The 26,506-nt window shown below is 41.8% G+C and overlaps 3 protein-coding genes across 30 annotated transcripts in view; 1 reads left to right on the plus strand and 2 right to left on the minus strand.

The window, feature by feature from the left end:
* Positions 1-1,167, plus strand: part of EVA1C (eva-1 homolog C) — a 38,467-nt gene extending 37,300 nt beyond the window's left edge. For all 7 annotated transcript variants that reach the window (XM_083841772.1, XM_083841773.1, XM_083841771.1 and 4 more), the window contains one exon: positions 635-1,167. In XM_083841772.1, the coding sequence (XP_083697898.1) occupies positions 635-1,020 (386 nt within the window). In that variant the 3' untranslated portion in view covers positions 1,021-1,167. The remainder of the gene's footprint in view (positions 1-634) is intronic.
* A 9,375-nt stretch (positions 1,168-10,542) lies between these two features.
* LOC310901755 (cilia- and flagella-associated protein 298-like) lies at positions 10,543-19,403 on the minus strand. Its single transcript, XM_083842026.1, has 7 exons — positions 19,135-19,403; positions 18,161-18,328; positions 16,209-16,276; positions 13,877-14,035; positions 13,232-13,363; positions 11,064-11,159; positions 10,543-10,963 (listed from the first exon to the last, which is right to left on the minus strand). Exons 1-7 carry the CDS (start codon positions 19,271-19,273, stop codon positions 10,853-10,855), a joined length of 873 nt encoding a protein of 290 aa, XP_083698152.1. The 5' UTR covers positions 19,274-19,403; the 3' UTR covers positions 10,543-10,852.
* Positions 19,404-19,566: 163 nt separating this feature from the next.
* Positions 19,567-26,506, minus strand: part of SYNJ1 (synaptojanin 1) — a 65,459-nt gene continuing 58,519 nt past the window's right edge. For 17 of the 22 annotated variants that reach the window (XM_083841863.1, XM_083841853.1, XM_083841865.1 and 14 more), the window contains one exon: positions 19,567-22,679. In XM_083841863.1, coding sequence (XP_083697989.1) covers positions 21,825-22,679 — 855 coding nt within the window. In that variant the 3' untranslated portion in view covers positions 19,567-21,824. Of the gene's footprint in view, positions 22,680-24,783; positions 24,808-26,506 lie in introns of all 22 variants that reach the window. The other 5 variants (XM_083841859.1, XM_083841858.1, XM_083841855.1 and 2 more) reach the window with 3 other exon arrangements.

Consider the following 26,506-nt stretch of genomic DNA (forward strand, 5'->3'; position numbering starts at 1 on the left):
CAGATCTGCGATCACCAGATCTCTAACACCACAGCAAAAGTCTCATGAATTTTGGAAGTGAGCAAGGGGCTGGCATTAAGAAGCAACTTTAAGGCTTCGGCTAAGGTTTCGGCTCTTCTAGAAAACAGCAGGAGCCATGCAGTGGTCGAGTTGCTGCCTCCCTTGTTGCTATACTGGGACGTGATCTCAGCATGTACCGGGAATCACAATGCTCCCTACCAGCCCGGGCTGGAGATGCTGCTGTGGCTCCTCGGAGCAGGGAGGTGCTCTTCCCATGCCCCCTGTTAGTGAGAGTAAGACCCATTTTGGCAGGATGGCTGGAAAAAAATGGTATGCTTCTGGTAGGTGGTTAAGAATGTTAATAAAGCAGTGGGATAATGTTGTTATTTTATGTTTTTAAGAGTCTGGGATTTTTGCATAGTAATCTGAAGAAGCAGAGACAGCACCATTCAGTTCCCAAGTGCAGGGCATTTCGGGTGCAGGGCACAGCAAGCCCTCTCCCACCCCCTGCCCACAAATACCCCCTACCACTGTGGCCACGTAATGCAGGACTCTGGAAATGACAGCTGGCTTTTTTGTAGATAGACTTCGGCAGAGTTTGTGAAGTGTTTAAGCACTGGATTTCTAATTTCAGATCATCTAGAAAGAGCTGCTCTACTGTTTGTATCCAGCGTTTGTGTGGGATTAATCCTCACGCTATGCGCCTTGGTGAGCCGCCGGTCCTGCTCTAAAGACTTCAAGAAATTGCAAGGAAAGAGGGAGCACCTAGTGCCAGAAAGTGATGGAGCAGATGAGAACAGTGAGAACGAGGAGGAGGAAGACTCCTCCGAGTCAGAGGTTCAGGATGAACTGGCAGAACTTTACAGACCTCCTTACTCAGGTTATAATTCAGCAGAAGCAGCAGACCTGGCTGAACGGATCGAGCGCAGGGAACAGATCATGCAGGAAATTTGGATGAACAGTGGTTTGGATATGACACCACCTAGGAATATGAATACATTTTATATTAATGAACAATAAATGGCTTATTTTGGATGACGCCCTAGCCTTTTTTTTTTTTTTTTTGAAAAAGAAATGTACCTTCTGTGAAGGAACATTTGTATCAGTACATATAATTATTTGTAAAGTAAGAAGAAATATATGCAATAAAAGGAGAGCTTCAAACCTTTGACTGTCTATAAATCATTCTGTGGAAAAACACTTTTATAAAGTCTCATAGTTTTGAATTATATTATAGATTGCTTTTCACTGTATTTTTGGGCTCAATTGCCATATGCAGGTTATGAAATATTAAAAAAGGAGAACAATATTTGAGAAGCATAACATGGAGAAAAGCCTTCTGCTTTAGGATGTAGCACTTGTACCCAGTTAGTGTGTTGCAGCCCATAAATTACATGAGAATGTGTTCTGTTGTTGAGAAATGTATTATTAACAGAGGGAGCAGGACGGAGCAAAATTAAACACAGGTGCTTAAGCTTGAACCAGCAGATTCATTATAACATATTGGGGGGGGGGGGTAAGCATACCCCCCCCCCCAACATCTGTTCAATCACCCTAATGATCTCCCACACCCAACACATTTTCTTCTCAAGTAAAATTTTGGTGAAACCAAAACAGTACCACGAAATGCTGTAACTGTAGTAGGTGCATGTGCTTGACTGACCATCCACTGATGTTTTTTTTCCTCACCTCATTGGTCCCTACAGGGTCCGAGAAATAGTTTAGTTAGTAGCAGTCCTCTAGATGGTAATGCAACAGTGCCTGCCTCAGGCACACTTCAGCATACCCAGAGATTTCACAACGCCTCTCAGTCTACAGCTGCTTTTTGTAAAGCACAGAGCCACCAGGTGAGCCCAACCCTATCAGTAAAAGAACTGCTGAAGAACAGGCGTAAGGGGAGCATCAATCTGCATTCAAGGCCCTCAGGACCCTGCTGCTAAGGAGAAGTTCACCATCCAACCATCAGAAGAGACTTGCCTGAGGTGTAATCTCTTCTCACTTCTGCTGTTACCAGTGCTGGCAAATTGGTGAAGCACAGGCAGTGAGTGCTTCATTGGAAAAAAAAAAAAAAAAGGTTGGCATATATTAAGGCCATACTTTGTAAGTGGAACACTGTGTTAACAGTGCTAATATTAAAGCATGTTTTATAACCTTGATTTAAGATTATATTCACAGGATTTTTTTTTTTTTAAGATCACTTGCAAGTCATTCAGACTGATCAGGTTTGGTTTAGTGCAGCCAGACAGAAAATAAAATCAGAAATTTATCTAAGTTGAAAACATAACCTTCCTGCCTTTAAATAAAATGTCTCCAATATTTTAACTGCACTCCATAGGGAATTTCGTGAACAATAGGAGGAAAAATGTCACTTCCTATTGGTAATACTTCATGAGTTCATTGTGCTTTCCCGCTCAGACACTGTGCTTCTGGGTAGCGCGAGGTAGCATGAAACGCTCGGAAAGAAGTGACAGGGCTCGTCATTTCCTACTGATACCAAGTCACATCTAAGCATGGGAAAACTTAAAAAGGAGGAAGGGACCTACTCAGATGACTAAGGCACAGTTGCGTGCTCAACTGGAAAAATCTCAACACCGACTGGCATCCTATTAGCGGAAGGAAGAGGGATTGAAGAGAGACACGAAGAGCTGAGCTCATCTGCGGGGCTGGGACACTTCCCCTCGTGCTTATGGGGCTGCACGAAAGGCTGCACTCCCGCGGGGGCTTGGCTCTCCCCCTCACAGATAGAGAGGTGTTGCCGTCCACGTCCCTGCACAATGGTCCTGAATAGGTTTGGGTCTGAAAAGAATTGGCTTTTGTCCAATGGGTGGAGGAACCGGGGTTTTACTTCTGGCCGGCCCCGTGAGTAGGTGTGAGACAGCCCCACCAGGAGGTGACGCCGTCCTCCCGACCCATGAGGCAGGTTGGTTGCCTGTTCAGGTTGGTTGGTAGGAAAATTTCTTCACTGGAGGAGCTGTGAGGCATTGGAGCAGGCTGCCCAGGGAAGCGGCTGAGTCACCATCCCTGGAGGTCTTCAAAAGATGTGTAGATGTGGTGCTTACGGACATGGTCTGGTGGTAGACTTGGCAGCGCTAGGTTACTGGCTGGTCCCCGCTGTCCCATTCTCGTCACCCAGACACATCCTCCAAGTGATGGTGCTGCTCTGGGGGTCCCTGCAGCCCAGCTGAAAGCAGAGGCGACCCTTCCTGGTGATGAACAGTTCAGGTGGCAGCAGGTCGGTAGAAGCCAGTCTCTAGCGTAGAGCCTGGTCCCTTACTTGGGGCAAAGCTGCAAAACGCCTTGCTTTTCCAAGCTCCCAGTTCTCTGACCTCCTTTCACAACCCTGGAGGAAATAGGCTCATTATATTAAACTAAGATAAGTCACTTATTTTTTTCTGCTACCTTTGTGCATTTGCCTGTTAATGACAGTGAGCCATGCAGGAGCAACCCCCACCATCCTGGATGTGCCCTGACCAGGGTGAAGCCAAGCCAAGTGTCCTCACTGGCCGTGTCACACCCTGTCCTTCCCTGCCCACTGCCCCAGCCTCTACCAGGCACCCTCTGGTATCTCCCCTGGCTTCCAGACCACCTCCACCAAAGTCTCCCTGCTCCTGCCACCCTCCCACCAGCCGCCTGCATCCTGTGTGTGTCATGTCCCACACCTCCCACCATGGCACCTCAGGAGCCCCAAAACCCGGAGAGCATTCTCCATGCAAGGCCACGACTCAGAGGCCTAGGGTGGTTAGCTGGCTCCTCTCGAAGTGGCCATGGGGCAGCAAGGCAGGGCTGGGGCTGCACCCCTGCTCCCCACTGTGGAAATAAGGAAAAGAGCCAGGGAAGAGGCTGCTTCCCAGTGTAGAGCCCATCACAGCTGCTGGAGATGTGCGGGGAGGAGAAAAATGTGCTTAGCAATGTGTGCCTGCTTGGATGTATTCCTGTCGTACCGCATCTTCAAGCCTGGTGACAAAGTCCTGTCGTGGGAGAGCACCAGGAGCATCTCGGCAGGGCCAGGGAAGCGGCTTTTGCTCCAGTGCAGTAGGGTGAGATTTACTCAGGGTTCGTTCCCTTGACTAGATTGTTTATACTCTGAGCCCGGGTTGCTGTTTCATTCTTTCTGTGGAAAACTTTCCAAGTCTAATTGGGGAAAGCTATCAATTAGTGCTTCATCTCGTTCCCAAATGTTCGCTGCTCACAGCGGTATGGAAGTAAGAGTGAAAACAAACACGAACAAAACTCAGGAACAGGCACTAAATTATTTCAATCTCTCTGAAATGACACCTTCTGCAGAAAAAAACATCCAGCATGGAAAACAGAGAACTAAAGGGCAACCTATTTACCTGACCTGACCACACAAATTTTATTTTATGGGAAAGCACGGGGTATGCCAATTAAAGACAAGCAGTGCATACAGTGATCCACGTTGTTTTCAGTGCTGGGTCTGTTTTACTGCAGTGGCATCAGTGGTAAGAAGCAATTGGATTTTGCCAGCTATTAGTGGGATGCACAAATGGGAAGGAAAAAAAAAAAAAAAAAGCAGAAATACCATAGCCAGCATCTATTTCATTTCCAGGCTAAGGGTAGAAATATAACTGAACGAGGTGCCACAGGTCTGCAACAACACCTTGGGGAGGGCATTTCACAGCTAGCAAAAAGATGACCTCTCAGCCACAAAATCCTTGTGAGTGCCCAGAAAAGCAGCCTAGGGATATTACAGGGGAGATTTTGCAGGCTGTGTGGCTGGCTCGGCATGAAAGTAGCTGTTAGGCTTAGGCTACAGACATGGCTGTGGGAATGACGTGCATTCGAAAATGATATGAGCCAGCATCAGCACCGAATAACCCAGGCAAGGGATCTCACATCGCTTCTGAAATCATCCACGGTGGGGTTCCTCGGGTTCACGGAGGAAACCCGTCCATCCAGACCTCGCTGAAGTAAGCAGAAGTCCTGCCAGTGAGTGCTGGAGACGGCCCTGCAGAGAGCCACTGGGGCAACAGCGGTGTTCTCCTCAGGGAGCTGAACTCCAGCTGGGAGCAGAAGAGCAACGTGAAGGCCCTGCCAAGGTGCGAGGCACGGTCCTGTTGTACTGCTCGGGTCTGTGCTCACAACATCCCCTGTGGTGCACATCACCCTGCGGTCTCTGCGGTGCTGGGGATGGGTTTGTGAGCACCCCGGAGCAATTCCTCAGCAGGATCACCCACACGCCTGTAAGGGGGAGCCCTGCCCCAGCCTTATAAAACTCCCCATCCATTTCTGCACCCGGCATTTCCCCTTGTTAAGGAGGCAGCGCTCCTAAGGCAGGGGCCCTGAAGATGTGAGGGTGATACCCGCTTGCTCTGTTCCAGGGGGAGCGAGAGGTCTGGAAGGCCTCCGTCAGAGCTCAGGCCTTCAATATGCGGACAGGTCAATCAGCCATGAGAACCTCTGTTAGGCTCAGAGACAACAGAGCTGCCTGGTTTGGGTTTGTTTTTTAATTCCTGAAACATCTGGACACAGCAACACGGTCGGGTTTTGGAGCTGGGCCTTGTTCAGAGCCAGGCCCTTCTCCAGGTATGTGGTGGGACCAGCAGGCCTCAGGAGGTCCTCCCAGCCTACGTTATTTTGTGAGCCACTGACCAGCTCTAACCCCAACATTTGGAGTCGCGATGGCAGCAGTGTCAAGTCTTTTGGTTGTCCGGCTTGTCCACTACTGTTCCTGTCCACCCTAAGCAAAAATTTAAAATGGAATAGCTAAAAATATCCCTCGTCAGGAAAGAGGCGAAATGTCCTTTTCTGAACGAGCCCGCAGGGTGCTGTTGAGGGAGAGGCAGGAAGAAGCAGAGCTCCAAAACTGTGACCAGCCTCTGCACTGTGGAAAATTATGGGTTGGATCCTAAATCTGCACACACTGTTGCTTTGGTATGAAAAAAAGAGGTGGCGGTATGAAGCAGCACACCATGTGCACAGCCGTGCCCACAGCCCCCTGAGTGGCGATGTGAGTCGCAGCTGTGTGCTGGTTCCTGGAAAAAATATCCCTACACAACAGTTTTTAACCACAGCATTATAAATATTTAATCTTGCTTGGCTGCATTACTCAGCCTTTATTAAGAGCTGCTCTCACAGCCATAATCTTTGGCATAAAATAATAATTGCCTTTTCTTTTTCTTTTTCTTCCTTAAGGAAGTGCCAAATTTCCTATTTTTGCTATAAACTTCCTCGTTCAGAAGGCAGCCCCGCCACGGCCGCTGCACAGGACGTACTCCCCGAGGCACAATGCGGGACGGGCGCCGTCCTTGACACCGCAGGCAGGTGGCTTTGGCACGGGGCCTGCTGGCCTCATGGCCCAACGGGGCTGTCCCCGTCAGCCGGCGTGCCCAGAGCATGGTGAGGGGGGGCGAGGACGGAGGACAGGTTGTACTGAGTAGGAGCTGTGGGGTGCAGGAGGGGGAATATGGAGGGAAAACAGATCACCATTAAAATGCACCATGTGTGTTAGGCGCACCCTGCTCTAAGGCTTTCCAGTGCAGCAGCCAAACCCCTGCTCCCTGGTGATTTTCGTCCATGACCCTCCTGCAGTAAAACGAAGCAAGGAAAACGTGCTTGCAGGAGTCCCAGCATCCCGCTGGAGGAGTGAAAACTGGATGACTGTGAGGACCTGCCCCATCTTCAGAGGCAGAGAGGGCTCTGCAGAGCAGCACCCACCCCACGCCCAGGGGCTGGCCATGCATGGGGAAGCCGTGGAAGAGCAATGCCCCTGCCCTGAGGCAGATAAATGCTTTCACAAACCTGCAAACCTAAGTGCAACTTTCACATCTCGTAATTCTCAAATTCCTAAGAGCAGATATTTAAATATCTATAGTCCTGTGCTTTGTTCTAGCACGCTTTCAGCTTTTTCCAGTAACTTTATTCTATTTCAGTCACAACGAATGAGTCAAGCAGCTCTGTGGATGCTAGCACGAGTTCTCAGAAGAGCATTGATCCTATGGACTTTCTTCTCAGCTGAAGGAAGCAGTGCCAACTACAACAGCGTTGTGCAAGAGCACTAACAAGGCAGAACAGTCATCAAAGGTATTTAGAATAAAATGTAGTTTCTTCCACGTTAATTGTTTCCTGTGCCTAGTTTTTCCTCTCCTAGGAAGGAAATGACAATATTGTAAGCGACAAGATCAAAGGTCCTGTTCAAATGTCACCCCTCAGAGATGAGATCCTCCATCTAATGGCAGCTGAAAAGGGTCTTTTTCACTGAAACAATGACTCGCAACAAGTCTTGGAAATATAACAGGAGTCCTCAGGCTCCTTTAATACGTGTGCCAGTCGCACAGAGAGCTCTGCTGGGAGGAAGGCGCTGGCAACGTCCTGTAGCTTTGCCATGGACAACCACTTACTTGCAGTTGTGGATGTGCACCCTGGTTTAACAAGTGAAATCCAGGGAATATAGATACTTAACTATGTTTCTTTCATGTTGCCTCCTCTGCTATTGAACACTTTCCTGGTATCAAGGTCATTGAAATGCCCTTGGTGGCCAACAGCCAGCAGTGACTTCAGTTATTTACAGGACTGGGAGCGCGCAGAACAAACTCCTCAGAATAATACTAATCTAAGATGAAAGCTCTGTTTGCAAGAGGGATTTGGTTGGGTATTTTCAACCGATTATAACTGATCCAAAACATCTGGGAAGCTTCCTGCCAAGGACACTAATCTCAGCACAGTTATGACAAAGTAACTAAAAAAGGCTGTTTTCTGACGAGGAGGAGCAGGAAAGTAAAGAGTGCTGGGGTGCATAGACACCGATAAATAATTGCCACCAGGTACGGTCACGTCGCAAGCCCAGATCCCAGGCGGCCACCGCAGCAATCTGTCCGTCTTACGGAAATCTACCCTTCAGGTCGGCACTGCAGCACCCTGCGGCAGGGCCTTGGCACGGCACCGCTGGCTCTGCTCAGCCTGCTTATTAAGCAGAAAAGATTAGATTTTGGGGAAGTGTTGTCACAAGCAGTGCAAGAAACAAAGTGATCCTCAGAGGAATGAAGACTGGGAGCCTCCAGACAGTAACTCTACTGGATGCAACGTGTGCCAGGCCACTAACCAACTTGCTTAAAAAAGTTATAAAAAGGGCTACTTTTCCTATTCGCAAGAACTCGGAGTCATTAGCCTATAAATAGCCGTTTGTTTATTTTAAGCATATATAAAAAACTGCCCAAACAAAATAATCACTTTCAAGGCAAAACCTGCTTTCCTTGGACAACGTTCACACAGCTCTGCGTGAAACCCACGAAGGAGAGCATTGCAGGAGAGAGGGGAGAAGAGAGAGAGGGTTTGTGTCTGTGCAAGCTCCCTTAGAAGTCACAGGGGTCCCACTGGCCACCAGGACCTCCTGCAACCAGTAGGAGTGATCAGGAGTTGGAGCTAGGTGCCCAGCAACTTTTGTAATAAATCAATCATTTTCATAATTTTATAATGACTTCACTGAGTGCTGCCAATCCTAGTTACGGATCAAGAACACTCATCATACCACTGTGGGTTGCAATGCCTATGATATTAATAAATGAAGCATTTTCAGGTTTTCTTCACTCGACCCTTTGATAACAGCAAAAGAGCACATTAGGAAGAAAGCCTTGAGCTGTGTGAGTAGTTACCAAAGAATTGCACAGGACTCCGGTTTTCATCTGAGGAAGCGGTAGAAACACGGATTCTTTTAAAACCTGCTCTATTTCCTTGCCACATGGAAATAAATTCCAAGTAGTTTTACAATACAAAGATAAAATATTGACATACTTTTTTGTTGAAAACATATTACTGTAAAACTGATACTCAAGAAAAAACACAGGACAGCATTCTTAAAATGATCAGTGATTGAAGAAAAAAAAATCAAGTTTATTAAATTACATTATTTGTTTTCTATATTCATTCTTCCAGCTACAAGTTCAACCAAGCACTTCCGTTTAGCTTGATCAATCTCTCTTCAACCACACTAATAAATAATAATGGACTTTATTTCCATAATAAAGAAAATTATGACCGCTTTGCAGTAATGGAAAAACAGTTAGCAACACACCTTCTCTTTGTTGTTCTACAATGACTCAAACAAGCAGAGAGACTGAAGCCAGCAGCACTGAGATTTGAAAGTCTGGAGAGCGACATGCAGGTATTTTTATTGGACAGACAGCGACCACAGAATTTATTTCCATCTTGTTGCCCTGGCAGGTTTGGCACGGCTGGAAGTTTCTAGTTAGTATCTCAGACATTTGTGTTTTCCAGTGTATCTACAACTAAACCCTTGTGACAAGAGGATTAGGGCATGAATAAGACTTAAAAAATATATATATAAAAAATCTACCAGTGAAGAATGTCAAACGCAGGTGTAAGTTCAGACAGCAAATAACCAGGTTGTTAGAGCTGCTGAGTCACCCTAGCACCACACTACCAAAACATGGCACCTGCATAAAGATGTTTCCCATTAAAATTTAACGTAAATTACGTGCCAATGAGCAACTGCCTGTTCTTGAGACTGGGGTAGTTTGTGAACATGATCTCGTTTGGCTGAGGTGGAGAGCGATGTGCAGGGGCAACTTGTTACCTGGAGCGTGCTGCGAGCTACACTACCAACTTGCTTCCTTCATTGGCTTGCCTTTCTGCACTGCAGATGGGGAAAGGAGAACTGCTTTGGGGTGTGAATGCAGACATCGTTCTAGTTGCTGGCTGTGAGTGACCACAGCGAAGTGTGAGTTCACCTCCCTTTAAAAGACCAAGTTGATCCTCCTGCAGAATTTTCACAGCCCTGCTCTGCACTGTGCAACTGACCGGGAGACATTCCCACCTCTGTAGAAAAGCATCTCCTCTGAGCACACAGAAGCCTACACACACAAAACTTGAACGATGTTTTCTTAGAGGCTTCTTATTCACCTGGATAATTCTAGAGATCTAATTTTCCATTAGTAGCACAGAATCCCAACTCAAAATCCTCCCTTCAAACACAAACACAACATTCAACTCTACTGCATTTCCTTTGTTAGTCCTGAACCCAGAACTGAAACACTCTCCAATAAATTTCATTTTTCATTTTAAAAAGTTGATGTTATAAACAAAATCCTTCTAAAGTCATAATCTTAAAGTTATTTCTATGGTAAAGATCTTACCCTATCAAGCTTGTTTTTATTGTATCCAATCCATTTGCAAGTGATGCTTATTTCTGTAAATAATTTCTGTCAGTCTCTGTCTGAAAGCATGACAACTAAGAGCTTGTTACACCGAGTGAGCTCAGTAGAGTGCCTTCCAATGCCAAAGAAAAATAAAAGATTAAAATCTTTCTAGAATGCTTCATTTTCAATGTTATTGGTGTTTATACAAAAAAAAATAACTTCTTTAAATAATTTTTAAGAGGTCAATTCCGTTAAAAATAAGTTTAAGATCAGCTATGTCAAAATGCAAACAGGCATATAGAGATCACTGAACTTTTACTGGATTAGCCTGGGAAATTTTATTTATTTTTATAAAAAATTAACTTATACAGACTGTACTAGTTAAAAGAAGAGAAGGAATTAAGAATTAAAAAGACCACTCAAAACAATATCCAACATCCTAGTGCACATTTATTAGATATATTCTCTCTGAAATAGGTTAATATTTCAATATTCAAATTACAAGTTTCTAATAGAACAATCAACAGGAACAGGATTGATTCCAATCTTCGCAGAGACAAGTGCTGCTACTGTCGCATAGAAACGTAAACATTTATTGAAAACCTAAGGCTGAAAGAGGCATCTGCTATGGAAGAGACAACTTCAGCTTTTCTCAGAAGAATCTAACACACAACACCCCTCTCAGCAAACAAGCGTATCAACCAAACAGCAGAAAGAGGCAAAAAGGTGTTTGTAGAGCTTCACCTCGGCCCCCACTTGATGTCTTTTACGCCATGGAATTGTCTTTTCAAAGCATGGCTGTCTGCCCACTCAGCATTTAGAAATGAGTCGTCGTCATCCTCTTCTAGTTTCTGTGAAGAGAACGGAGAGGTGAAGGCCGCAGCAGTGAATGCAACCCGCGCTCGGTGTCTACTGCAGCGTAGCTCACACAGAGCTAAAAGACACCGCTACCTTAAGCTCCTCCTGCTTTTTGTAGTAATACAGCATCATCTGTTTTTGCTCTTCATGACTAATCAGAGGTTCACGCCCTGGAGCTCCTTGTCCTTTCTGAAAGGGAAACCATAAATTTTGTTCACAATGGCATTTGTGATACAAAAAAGAACAGGAGAAACGGCTATGCAAAGATAGCAGAATCTTTCTTCAGACAGTAAGGTTTCTCATGTTCAACAAGGTCCTCAGGGCAGGAAAATAAACATTAAGGAACCCCTGCTGCGTTCAGGTGAGACTTACTCTTTCATCTTGGCATCTTAATCACACTGTCAATTTTACGAACATCAATGGAAGCTGCAAACAAGATTACTGAGTCTGTTTTACTTAAACTTCTGCCCTAAAAAACATGAGAAATCTCTCAGCTTTCAGGCCATTCCAAATGTCTCAGGAGGGGCCCATCCACCTTTAGTTTCCCTGCTAACACAGACTCAAGATGGCTTACGACTTGGTAAAGCAGGGAAGGAAGATAGTTACAAAACACTACAAATAAAATAGATGTTACTTGTTACTACAAATATTTTTTTCCAGGCAACTGTCCTCATGGAAGAAGTGATGCACGCAGCAGAAAATAGCTGATGACAGCTATCGTCAACAATAGCAAACAGAAGAGTTTAAATGGAGATGGCGAATCCTTTCTGGAACAAAAAGGGTCTGGCATGGTTTAAATTAGCTCTCCAACCCAAGAATGCGGGCATCCGCTGTCAGATAAGAAAACCACCGTACTGCTTTGCATTCTCTGAAGAGGTCCAGCAACTAATTAAACAGTAAGACAACTTTCCCAGGAGCCTGTCCTTCAATGGCTGTTGAGTTGTCGCACCATTTTTCAGCCACCCTGACAGAAAAGAGAAAGCAGTTCTGGGCTTCGACATTACAAACATGTAAGTCACTTATCTTCGAAGAGTTCCATTACAGACACTCACAGACAATAAGATCTGCTGTAGCCGTTTTGCTTTTCAAGGCAGAGAAGCTCTGACTGCCAGGGAAGTGAAAAGCAGCACCAGAATAATTCTGACCTATGGATTAGTACCCTCTCCGAGGCATTTGACATTCACAAATGCATCCTCTGAATGTGGTGCTATACACACACGAACAGGCTAAGCGTGCTCTGACAAAGTTCTGGAAGTGCACTGAAAGCACAAACGTTCTTCCCGTAAGCAGGGCCTTCTCACCTGAGGCGAACACAACTGCACAGTTAGTTGGTCACTTTGTCCAGAAAATAGTGACCAGCCCCAATAACTCGGTACTTAATTCTCACACTTTAAGAACAGCGCAACAGATGCCAGTACACACTTAACCACGGGCTTTTACTAAAGCATCAGGTCTATAAACTGAGGAGCAGCAGGAGACCTTTGCCTCTTCTTTGCTCACTGCTCCAGAGCAGAGCTGTGCTCACAAGCCTCATGTGCTTCGCCACACCTGACTGGAAAGTCTGATTTCTCTTAAGAAGTTCAGCCGCGAGCTTTAGGTGAGCTGCAGCTGACAGCACAGCTGGGTGGTGCAGGCACAACAGCTTGTCTTTCCTTCTCGCACTCAGCAAGTTGAAATCATTGCAGACTTCAGGAGAGCTCAAATTTGGGCTCTTTCACAACCTGTGTCCTCAAAAGAGACACAAGTCCACATTCCCAAGGCAACTGAGGCAGTTTGAAGACCTGCCATCAAGAAACTGAGGGCCCCCAGAGTCAGGAAGTTACCGAGTTGCAGAAACCTTCTTTCAAAGAAAGCCTTAGAAGGCGATGAGGGGTACCCACACCACATACAACTGTGCGTACTGAATGAATGGGTCTGTCCAGTGCTCCACACAGAGATGGAACTGAGAGCGAGTTGGTTTTTTGTGTGTGATTTTCAGCTTTTCAGATTACGTTTAATCTAGTTTTAAGTAGCTCTTTGGTGTATTCTTATAAAGCAGGTAATAGCAACTACAGTAATTCCTTTGCCTATCAGCTAAATACTAAGAAGTACAAAAGAAGGACAAAATAAACTAAAAGCTCAAAATAGATTGAGTACAGTTTTAAGACACTTAAACTGGACCTAATCTAATCCATTTTATATGCCTAATACCATTTATCTTCGACAAAGAATTAGACTGCCAAGGATAAACAACATGTAAAAAATCTTCCCGTGATACTTACCTTCTGTATCTTTACAATGATGGTTGTTTTCTCATTTTTGCCTACATAGTCAGAAAGCAACTTTGATTCTTTCAACTCTTTTCCTGCCCACCATAATTGTGCTTCAGATTCTTCTATAACTTCAAGTCCGGCCTGTGACAAATAAACAAACAAGGTGAAGAGTGTGGGGGAGAATTTACTGGGGTGCTGTTTTTATTTTTTTTTTTTTTGCCTTTTTTTGGTCAAAAACTAATTATTCTTTTTCCCCTGGAAAATCTTTTTGGAATTAAGTGCAATTCAGCTGATTTTACACTACGCACCTGTTTCACTGCTCTCTTCACATTAATGTGCAGCATCTTGGTTTATATTCCATTCAGTTTTGATCTAACAGCAACACTTTGGGCATTAAATTCTCAATACTGACCACAAGCTATTTAAATTGGGTCTCACGCTTACCTGAACTCAGCTTTGTACGTAACATTTTAAATATACTTTGTTCATTTTATTTCTAGGTAAGCTATCGGTGTGCTTTTTGTGAAGTATCAGACAAAAATATTAAACAAAATATCTCATGTACATGAAAACAAGCAACCTTCACTGATAAAGTGGAAAGCAGCACAAATTTAGCCCAGACACTACATGTATTACAAAAACATTACTGCATACGTGAGTCCCCGCCAAGTCTTCTTTATCTTCCAGCTCCATCCTCACTGGATCGTGTGGAGGCAACCCCATTGGATATACAATCATCACAGCCCCTCGGAGCTGGTCCAGTGCATCTTTCACCATCTCCATATTAACACACACGTTGGCCTGAACTTGTTTCTGAAATACAGGCAGGGATCATTAAGAAGTTACATTCTATAGATAGATGTAAAATATCTACTATACATATATATGGAGATTTTACATATACATATGTGTGTGTGCATGAAGAAAGACTTCGTTTTGTAGTCACTTTTAAGGTTCATCGCTGGGATATTTGAGCAAAGCTAACCGTCTGCACAAAAATAAGAGGAGTGCAAATTTTCTCATTTGAGTATTGATTTCCAAATACATCACTAGCACCCCCCCACGCTCAGCTTCCTTACACTGGCAAAAAAATAAGAGAGATCTCAAACATCCACTGAATTGTGCAGGAGGCATTTAGTAAGAAACATCTGTGGATATAGGCATTCAGATAAGAATGCATATCACTGCAGAAACTCAATGTGAAGTCTAAGTACTTGTCATTCACAAACAAGATTAAAACAGTAGAATTAAAGTGTGGGCTAGAGAAAGGGTCTAAAACCTGAGGCTTGAGTGAAAAATAGAGCACATGAGCAAAGGAGTAAAGTTTGGCATGGTTCGGGCAGAGATCTGTAAGATCAAATACCTGAGGTCATTCCAAACCCAACTGCAACAGACAGAGGGAAAAACAAACAAACAGAAAACAAAATAAGATGCATCTGGAAGAGAAGAACTGAATTTTTTGCTTAAGGATTTAAATGTTCCAGGTTTATTAAAAAAACAGAGTAAGAGAATGCTGCCACCTTGTGGATATTATTAAACTAGTTAACTGGCAAGTACAATTGGTTTCTCAGCCTCAGATTATTAACTTTTTCTCCTTTTTTGTTTTTTGAATATACAAGCATATTTATTTTCATCACTATGAAGTGACGAACCTGCCAAAACACTTCACAAACTATCTTTTAACTTAATTCACCAGTGAATGACAGTAATTCCTGGAGTAAGAAAGTATTCAGTGCAGTAATTTTGCAATTTCTTATTGTAAATGATGACAAGGTAGATAGTTGGAAGTTCCACCCAGGAAGAACTGCAGAGTGGAGATGAGATCTGCAGGTTCTTTTTTCCTCTCAAGACATAAAGCCAAATATTATTAGTTTCCTAGACATTTAAAAATAGAGTTGATCAGTTGTTGTCTACCCAGAGGAAATCTTTAAAGTAAAGCAAAGGCTTTAACTTAAACATCTCTCATTTCATATGGATTTTGTTATGACTTGAAACAGTTTGGCTGAAACCCTCCCTAAACTCAGGACAGGTTTGCTGCAACTCAGCACACTAGAGGCACCGTCAAGCAACACGGTAGCTCCTCTGCTTGCCTCCAACAGATCCACCAGGCCGTTGGGAACACTGAGCTGCTCACTCCAGGTGACTGATACGACACCATTATCAGCAGCGGGACTGTCAAGAAGGCCAATTTAAGTGCACAGGCAACGTTAAAAAATTACTAACTTTATCTATATGTGTAACTGGTTTAAAGCTGTTTTCAAGTTCCACACCTGGTAATTCCCAGATTATAGGGGTAGGGAAAAGAAAACGGCTTGCAAACATTCACAAAAAAAAAATCTGATAACAAATATGATTTAATTAGTGTTTCAAAGTCATATGAAAGTTCAGACACTATGCAGAATATCTCAATATTTGGTAAAGGGAAGGTGAATAACTGAGTCTGTAGTCCCACTGGGGCATACCCTCTCGCTTATCTTTACGCACACAAACTCATTGAGACCAAGCTTGCATCCAAGTACTTGTAAAACCAGGGCCTAATCTAAGAGATTAAAACATATTTTTCAATTAATTATATGTAGAGCCAAATGACTACGTTAATGAGCAAAAGGTATTTTATTCCAGAAACATCACAGAATGAAGTTAATTTTTCACCAGAAAACATGACAAGCATCCACCTAAAGAATGCATCAATAGCAAATTAAGAGCATGTGGATAAAATTAAATGCAATTTAATCATTCATGTGGTCTAGGCTGCCAGCATTCACTTGGTGTTTAATATCTGATTCCTTAACTTGTTGAACCAGCTTGCCAAAAGCCATTAGGAAAATCATTAACAGAAATGTCCGTTTCTGTCAGATTATTCACATCACCGCAGGATATTATTCAAAAATCGTTAGCCCTTGCACTGAAAAAGGCCCATTTTTAATTAAGCCGTGCAACAACACAGCACCTATTAAGACAGTTCACCCTACTTCAGAAAACTTACCTTAGAGATTAATGCCTTGGCTTCCTCTATTGTCTTTTTTATTACTTGCTGCATTTTTTCATTTGGAGCTAGAAATAAGAGATACGTACTTAATAATTTATATTTACCATATAAAACCAAACTAAACAAGAGCAAAACAAGAAACACAACCAACCACCACCACCACCAGCAACAACCCAAAACAAGCAAATGACCTGCCCTAGTTATTCTCTACTGTAAGCAAATGAGACATTGTTAAAGCACAAAGCAAGATATATATATATATACACTACTAAATTGTAGTCTATTTACCACTTAGATAGTTCATCATCACACTTGTTAGTAACTTGAGAAACAAGCCAGCATTTCTCATGGAAGAGTCAAACTTACATTTCCATAAAGACATTTGGCTGGTACAGGAAACTTCACTTGAGACAAAAATACTGAGTAAAAAGCAACAGCCATAATCTCATACTCACCCCAACCTAAAGCATGACTCTTTCCCATGCTGTACTTAAAACTGTTGTGGGCTCTACAAGCAGATATGCTTTAATTGGGAACAACAGCTTGGAGTTTTCTCACTTTTTTTTTTCTAATTAAAACTTCATCGTAATAGTAAATGCAGTTTTGCAAATACAATATATGTTTCATACCATAATTATGTATTTTAACTGTTATAAAAACCCTCTCCTCAAAGCAAAACACAATTAAATCATACTCATTTCCAGCTGAGTATTTAAATGCATCATTTAGTTGTATCTAATTTGGCCCACATTTGCACACTGTTCAGTATTATAGCTTTGTTGATATTAAAAAGCTGTCTACCCGCTAACACATAAATGCCCAACTATGACTACAAGTAAGAGCGGTACTACCCTTATGCTAAATTTGCTTGTAAATTTTTAGTATAAGGCCTGACACTGCTCACAACCATGCCAAACTCTGAAGCAAAATGCCCCAAGGTGTGCAAGAGAGGCTTGACCACAGGCAGGAGGGAAAACATTTAGGTATATTGTAAGCTCTTAATGAAGCTCAGCACGAGCTTAAGCTTGATTGGACAATGTGTTGCATTAGAAGAATTATTTTCCCCAAAACAAAACATTTGGAATAAGCTGCTTGTGCATGCCACGTTAAGGCTAAATTATTCCAAGAGTCCTCCGTAATTGAACTGCCTGTAATCAGCATCTAAAGGGCTGCCGGGCTGGCAGGGGCTGTTGTGGTGTCGGGGTAGCAATAACGCAGCCAGCTCGAAGATGGTCACAGCCAGCCCTCGTGCCCCTGGCCCTGAGGCGGCAAGAGAGCAGTGCTCGATGCTTGTACCAGGTGCGAAGGCAACAGCACAATTTGCAGAAAGAAAAAGAGGCTTACTGAACTCACTCATCTAAGTCGCAGTCAATACGAGAACTGAGAGATACTAGAAGAACAACCTAACCTATTAACTCAAAGCACCTTGGAGACTCTGGAGAAAAACAATACACAAGTATGCATTTACAAACAGGGAGAATAAATTGAAGCAAAATAGTTACTCTCCCTTCTGGCAACTGCTTGCTTATTTTTGGAGTTTACTTCCAAGCATTACAGTTGCAAAGTTAAATAGCACCTGTGCCAAAGAGATACAACACCATCTAGGCTTTTACATCAACGTTACACTAGGTCCTAATCCAGGATTTATGTAAGTAACTGATCGTTTAGCTGATTTATTGTGAAAAAAGGCTCTTAAATAGCTACTTACATAACAAATCTACAACTGCCTTTAATATAGTGTGTTTATACAACGATCATTGTAATTAGCAAAGAAACATTAGATGGCTAACAGGCTGCCTGATATCAAACGCGTACTAAGTATTGACTTAGTTTTCTTCCAGGACAGTGAGGTGAAAATTAAGCTCAGAATCATGGTTTTCATGTTCCTCATGATATCACAGATTATTTATGCTTACAGGAAAAGAAGCAAACATCTGGGCTCTATTTACCATGTCCATTTCTTCGTCCAATTTCATCCTTCTTGAAGACACTCCCACCACTTGGTACGCACTTTTCTGCCCACTCATCCTTTAACTTCAGTTCTTCAATTTGCTCTTCCGTCAGTCCTTGCATATTAAGCGGCAAGTAAACACCATGCTCTGCCAGCTCCTCCATCTCTTTAAAGCGTTTAGAGCACAAGGTTAGAAATGTGTGTTACTGAGAATACAGCATTTAGAAACACCCTTTTGGATGATGTACATGCAGAAATGTATTGTTACTGCTAGGCTTCAGTTTTTAAAGAACTAAGTATATGAAGATAATAATAAGTATATATTTATATAAATACAGTGTATATATATAAATACATGTTAAATAGAGATATATATTATAAATATGTATATACGCACAGTAATTACATTAAAATTCATGTTCTTCACATATACATGAAACAGTAACAAGTGAAACAAGGCTAGGTATGCAAACCTAGATGATACCAGATGATCTTGAAGGTCTTTTCCAACCTTAATGATTCTGTGATTCTCTACTTGCTGGCCATGAACTTTTTCTTACAGGTATTTCACGAGTCAGCCTTAGCTGCCTGCATGTTCCTTTTTCCAAATACTTTTGGGAAAGCAACTTCTTTCAGAAGGGGAAAACGTTTTACTGTTACACAGCAGTGCGCCTCTTCACACTTGGGAAAATAAGCATCCTCTGTCTTTGGTTCTGGACCAGAACCATGGGGTCTGACTGTCTCCCGGTGCGAACCAAGAAACAAACCCAAGTCTCTGCAATCATTTCTGCCCGATCAAGAGACGCCGGATGGGAGCAGGCCAAGGTGTTTACCCGGCGGGGTAGCCACTGGTTACCGCCGCCTCCCAGCTGCAGCTCCCTCACCCTCCGCCCTGCCCTGCGGCCCCCGACCCGCAGCCGGCAGCCGCCGCTGCCCCTCACGGCGGCAGGAGGGCGGGATAGCGGCCGGTACCTGAGCACAGCCGCTGCACCTTCAGCCTCCCGTTGTAGATGCGGGCGACGAGGGGCGCCAGCTCGGCCAGGCGGGCGCCGCAGGCCGCCTCCAGCAGGAACTGGCTCTCGTCGCCGCGCTTAACGTGCAGCCGCACCATGGCGGCACCCGGCGGCCCCTCACGGCCGCGGCCCCTCACGGCCGGACCCGCGGCGGCCCCTCACGGAGACGGCCCCGGCGCCGCTCTGCGCATGGCCGCCGCCGGTGGCTGCGGCCGTTATGGCGGTCGGGGCGGGGGGAGACAAAATGGCGCCGCCCCCGAGCCGCCTCCTCAGCCGCGTTTCCCCTCAGCCTGGTCCCCGCCGCCCGCCCAAGGAGGGCGAGGGCGATCCCGGCCTCAGGGCAGGGGCTGCACCTGTAAGTGGCTATGTTACAAAGAGAGAGAAGGGAAAGTTGGTACGGGCAGGTATGTTTATTTCGTTAATGCAACACCGCCTTCCACAGGGTATATACGGCATGGTGTACGCCACTGAGTTTCAATACTGCGGTTCTGTAAAGTATACAGCCATAAATATCGTGTGTCACAAGCAAGAAAACTGTTACATTTAACAGAGCAATTTACCACAGGGAACACAGGAGTCATGAGAAGGTGTTGAGCATCTCTATGCTGAATCCTTAGTTGTCTCACAGCTTCTGCTAGTAATTCGTTTCGTTAATACACGTTACGGTGGTTAGCTATATTTACACACACGCTCTAGTTTTGGAGCAGTTCTTGTGATCTCTGCAGTATGTTGCTGTCAGTCTCCGTAATCCTGTATAGTGCAGAGGTGCTGTATACCAGGTACGTTTTAGTTTTTAATCACTGTAATTAAATATTCAACAAAGAACATATTTATCACGTAACTCCCACTAGGAAAAAGTTTCCCCCCAAAGTTGTTTTGCTAATGTAAGAATATACCAAAACACCGATCACACAGATGTTTATAGCAACAGTGTAAAACAAGGTAATCCACATACTGAAGCACAAAGATTAGAGTACCACGGCTGTTTAAAATGTGCAAGTACTGTTTAATGAGCCGAACAGAAAAAAGCACAATATAAAACTCACGATAGTCACTTCTCTACCCAGCTGCAGCTCATGGCCAACCAGTGTGAAAGGAAGAGTGGATTATTTTATAAATAATGTTATGATAGCGTTTGAGAATTTTGAAAAAGTACTGTCGTTCTGAATTTTACTACTATAACGCTAGTATGTTGAGTTTCAGTCAGTGGTTCTGCTGAACCAGTACAGTTTGTTTGCAAGTAAGCCAATGAGCACAGGCAGGCACAGTTGCAGTCCCCCAAGAGATGACAACATCGTGACACGTTCAGCTTTTGGTGAAAGCACACATCTGCATGTGGAAGTTATGTCCCAGGACACTGCAAATTGTAAGGAAATCAGTAGTTTTAAATTTCCTCAAGATAATAAAATACTACATTTTATGTAATTTCATGTGAGCTTTAGAAAACATAAAAGCACAGAGTTGTATTTTTATAGAATAATACGTAAAACTGCAACTTAGCCTTTGCTAGCCTCAAAGCAGCACCACACACAGGATGGTCACCGTCTCTGGGGAACAAAGGGTCACGTATTTAGTATAACTGCAAAAGCAACTGAATGATAACATTCATCTCAGAGAACTGCTGTTCTCTTTTCTTTGAAGGCGAGATTTTTGACAAATGCAGCAGTAAGTACAGTAGACAGGAAGGATGGTGGGAGGACAGCCCAAACATGTAAGGTGACTTTCTCCTCTGATGTTGTACTATGACCGCTGATTCTTTCACCCGGGGCCTTCTATAGGACAAGAAAGCCCTTCCAACATGTGAAAGAAGACGGTGGGACAAGCTAATGGTAATATGTTGTCTGTAACTGGTAAAAGACTGCTTTATATATATATCAAGATTCAAGGGGATTTTTTTCCAGAGGTTGAGGGAAAACTTATGTCAATTGTTTCCAATTTGTGGGGGGTAAAAAAGTATATTTAAAATAGTACGAATAAGTGGATGATATGGAACGATTACTCTGAACTAATGCTAGTCAATATATGTGACAATAATATTTAACAGCTGAAATGTACTGACACAGAAAATTGAAGTAGTGAATATATTAATACACAAAACATTGTTTGTATTTTGAAATTAAACTATTTCTGTTGTGCCTCAAATTCAAATATAAGCCTTACAAATCTCCATAGCCTCTGTTATAAATTAAACAACTTCTAGACAATACTTGTCAACATTCAAATCTCAATAAACTTTGGCAGCTCTTTGGTAAATACTCATAAATATCAATTAACAAAACAGTAAAAAGGGAGTGGGAAGGCTACCAGCAGGGAGCCTCTTTTGAAATTCCACAAAGGGGAACAGAAATGAGAGCTCCCTAAGCAAAAACTATTTCCAAGGTTGGTATATTTTATTGAGATTAGTAGCTCATCCTTCTTTTTCTGTCTATTCAAATACTATTACATTGGGATTTTAATAAGTTTCAGACAATTTTTTGTGCTCTACCATATATACATATTCAAAATTTATACACAAATAATAGTGGCTGCTTATGAGTAAAGTTTCAGTGCATTTGACAATTAATTATTGCACACAGAATAATCTCAAATGCCCAATTATTCTACTGGATAAATCTAGCAACAAATATATCCTCTTATATTTTTGAACACCTATCTTTCTGTAAAATCTTGCGTTGGTGACACCTTAGGTGCCGAAGAAGAAGTGAAAGGATCTGCAGGGGATCTGTTGCTGGTTATTCTTGATGGTATAGGAGGTGCAGGTGGTCTTCTTGCTGGCATTGTATAGAAGCAATCAGTAGAACTTTTATTCCAGTCAATATCAAAGTTAAAGTCTGAACCAATAAAAGTATTTTGTTCAGTGCCCAGCAAATCTGGAGATCCAGCTGACTTCCTGGAACCGATTCGCTTAAAATCTGGAACACTTTTAGATGGCTTTAGCTTTACACTGAAATTCTCCTCCTCCTCAAACGTTACCCATCCTTTTGGCTGTACATTTTTTACCATGAGAGAGTTACTTCGCAAGCAAAAACTGTTTTCAGATGCATCAACAGAAAATACAGGCTTGCTCGTATTACGACTGGGGGGATTTAGGGAAGGGAAAGGATTGAAAGCAGCACGTCCTTCCAGTAAATGTGAAGTTAATTCAGATTCTTGGGTTTCTGTTCTAAATGGGTTTCCAGCATTAACGGTTCTTTCAGTGAATGGATTTGTGCAGTTCAGTCCAGTAACAAATGGATTTGGAGAGCTGCGCATATGTTCCTGGGATGCGTTAAAGGTTGGAGTAGGAGGCATTGCTGGCATGCAATTTACAGTATTCAAAATATCATAATTTCTTTGTGTTGCAGAAGGTAACTGCATCAACTCCTTTTGGTTTGAAGTTGGAACAGCTGATGTTCGAACAGATGTCTGCATCTTTGATACAAGCAGCTTAAATGACAGATCTTCAAAAGGGTCACTATTTAACTGTGTTTCGAGTTGAGTGCCGTAGGTTCCATTTGTTTTAATCTGGAAAGAAAACAAAGTGCTTAGTAAGTCACGTGGCTGTCTGTTTTTAATATTACTAACTCCCCATTTCTCAGTTCTATGAGAACAAAAGAAGCTCTCGGTATTAAATGAAAACTTCAATACAATTTGGTTACAGTTATTTTTACAAGTCCATCATGCAAGTTGCTTCTTTTCTGGAAGCCACTAACTCTCAGCCCCTTCTCTGAAGTAAAGCTTACTGGCTGTTAAACACAAGTCCCCTCTCGTCCCCCCAGCCCATGCCATCAGTTCATGCAGCTCAGAATCCTGGCCAAAAGCACGAAAACACAAAAGGCATTGTATCAGAAAATCTTTGAGAAGCTTGGGCAATTACGCTATATTCTAAACAAGTGATAACGCAGCACAGCGTGAAATGAAAAGCTCTAGGTCTCACTGTTGGAAAGGTTCTAACACTGATGTTACAAGCAATATTTGCGCATCACAATGAAAGGGAAAATTAGTGTTATTAGTATATGCACATTAGGCATTTCTGTAGGCTTCCCTGGTGTTTCTTGATGTGTGAAGCTAAAATCAACAGCTTTGTAGGGAGGAGGAAGGACTTTCTTTTAAAACACATTATTATTTTAGAAAGGCAAGTTACCATCATTTAGAATAAGACTAAATGGAAAAGCCAGTTTTGTCCATGCAACTTCTTAAAACCAAAATATTCCTGGTTTTATAAATTTCTTCAAACAACGATGTAACTTTTATACCTTGTTACAACTGTCCAGAAAAGGTAGAATATTATCTACAGTTTGTTCAAGTCATGACACTGACAGAACAAAGTTTGGAGTTCCACCTTACTAAGCAAAAGCAAAGCAATTAAGTTTCTGAGAATTCAAATTTCACAAATAACTTTGTCATTTTAACGCATTGTTTTAAAATACTCAAACATTTATACCTTTAGCATGAAAATTGCTAACTAATGTTTTGTTGAAGTAGGATGCTAGCTAAAATTATCAACTAAAGTACAATATTATAATAGCCTAACCTCAGTCTTGTTGTTTTTATTGCATTTATTGTCCATAGTCTGAAGCATGTCTCCACACATCCACTTACCAAGGAGCTATTCGAAAATAGCATACTTTAGAGACTCTCAGGACTAATAAAAATATTATAAGTTTTTTTCCAATATATCCACCACAGCATTTTTATTTTATTGTTTAAATTGCAGTTGCATCTTTAATTGGTTGACAGGAAAAACAAAGTACTCTGGCGACACTGCGTTTGCTCTGGTGTTTTTATCAGAAGAATGCTAGTTACAGGCACCCTGATACTCCTAAGTCAGGGTTTCTAAAATAGATGAAGCCTGTCATTACCAAACCATAAATAGAATAGTTCATCTTCTAAGTATATAGTAAGTGTTTCAGAAACACTTCAGAAATACTATTAAAACAAAGATATCAAGGAACTGAGGGGAGAAATGTAAATATTTGAACTGTAGACTGAACGTAAAACAAATGCAGCTTGGCACAAGTTGATTAAGTCCTATGCTTATTAACCAAGTAATCAAAAAGTACAAAATCCCAAAGAAACTATGAATCCCAATTGCTCTTTATTGTAAGCAAAATTTGGTCTGAATAATTCTGGAAACAAGTGCTTTTAAATTGTCCAAAATATGACGACATTTTAATTGTAACAAACAGTGTATTTTACTTTGGGTAATGGTTCTCTGCTCTTTGAGAAATGTAAAATGTGTTTTATTTTGAAAAAAATGTCAAGACTGCAATTGCATCAGGATTCATTTGTATTAAAGAGAAATGCTAAGTCCAACACCTACTTGTTTTTTCCAAGCAGATTGAGACCAGCAGATTCTGTGGTGACTAAACAACATACATAAGGTTTCTAATTGTTCCATACATGATGGTAAAGCAAAATATTTGCTATGGCACTAGTAAATACAGTTAACACTATCAATTTTTATTGCATTATGAAAGGGAATAGCAAACTATGGTATGACAATCAATCCATTAACATGGGCAGGTGATTTTAATGTGGATGAGACTGTAGATGTATGAAAACAAGATTCATACATCTTTTCTGCTTGAATAGATGGAGACCACATACAACATCAGTAAATAGATACCTGTTACCCTGATGGTTGCTCCTGCTTGTGAAAGAGAAACAGACATCAAAGGAAAGAAAATTAGGAAGAAAATCCAAGTAACAAACCAACCTTACGTTAAAAATACTTTGTTTTTAACAAAAAAAAAAAGCATTTTTGGAGATACAAACATGAAATAAAAATATTTATTACACAACACTATAATAAGTTTTAAATTCCTGTTGTATTTTGTTGTAAAATTTATAAGCTTTATCGTTAAGAGTCAAAAAAAACCAGCTCAAGCCAGTTCTAGTGTTATATTCATTGTACATCCAACTTGTGCTTGTTTGTGAAAACTGTTTGTAAGTATTTGCCTATGGGTGGTCTAACTATCCCTTATAATTCCTTCTGGGAACTGTGTTGATACGATCTCATCCATCTATAATAATAGTTTAACCTGAAAAATTATAACGACTTTCCATTCTATCAAAAGCCAAAAATTCTTTAATTTGCAATAAATAAATTCTATTTATAACAAGTACTTTGCCTTTTTAATATGTTGTGTGGTAATCTATGAAGTCCCAAATATTCACTCTGTATACAAGCAATTATTTTTATAAAGAGAAACTTATGTTCTTAAATATCACAGTCAAGCTTTGAATCACAGGATGGGATTGGAATCCCACTACCTCTCAAAAGCCTTTGTGTTTAAATTCCTTTTCTCAGAAAACTTCATATTTATAAATGGTAATCAAGAAATGAAAGAAACATCATTTAACTAAACTCTTTAAAAAAGGGAAAAAGAAAATTTTAAAAAATAAGCTGGAGACAGTAAATGAAACGCAAGGTGGGCCCTCCTTATGATTGCACAGCCAGTGTTAATCAAAGAAATGTGATTGCAGAGAAAATTACAGCTACTTGAACTAGTTTTAAACTATCTGCTTTCACTGTAACAAAACAGTATAGCCACAGCATTAGCCAGCTCAAAAACCCGTTTATAGTGTTTCTGAGCATACTTTTGATTGCTGTGTATACACACAGATAAATATAATTTTCATAATAATTTTGAAAGAACAGCTTGCTTTCACAAAGCCATCAGTGGTAGAACTACATTTAGAAGGTGTGAGGGCTTTCAAAAGCAACAAAATGCAATCCATTTCTATTCAGAAAATTGGCACGTTCTTAAGTACCTTCTGCCTAGATATATATTTTCTATTGGCAAAACTTTATATTTTCTAACAAACTCTAAAGTCTTGATTTTCTACCTGTATATTCAACAATATCCTCCTTTTTTTTTTTTTGGTTGAAGTTTCCAAGATGAAAAAAGTTAACAGGCAAAGAGAGAGGTTTAGCAGAAAAAAAAAGAGTACTAAAAATTTCCCATTAGACTTCAAAATCATCAACTCACTGAGGCTGCTTCACTGTTGTACAAAAGAGATATTACCTACCAGCTTTTTGAAAGTGGACTTCAGATATAGAGATAAGGTAAAATCTAAGATACTGGTGTAAATAAAGCTTACATAGTCATCAATGTCCACAGCTGAGTATGTTAAAAATCAAACAACAACAACAACAACACACCACCAGAGAAAACAACAAGTTCACTCTTGGAATTAAGAAAGCACAAATCTATCCACTTCTATCCACTTCAAGGAATATGCATCTTTATTCACGTAGTGAATAATATGCGCTAGCACCTGGGACTGTAGAGATTAACACCACTGGCCTCTAGTGAAGAAGTTTAGCCTTATGCGTATGTAATCAG

The sequence above is a fragment of the Anser anser genome, assembly GCF_964211835.1.
Source record: "Anser anser genome assembly, chromosome: 1".
In the NCBI taxonomy this organism is placed as follows: Eukaryota; Metazoa; Chordata; class Aves; order Anseriformes; family Anatidae; genus Anser; species Anser anser.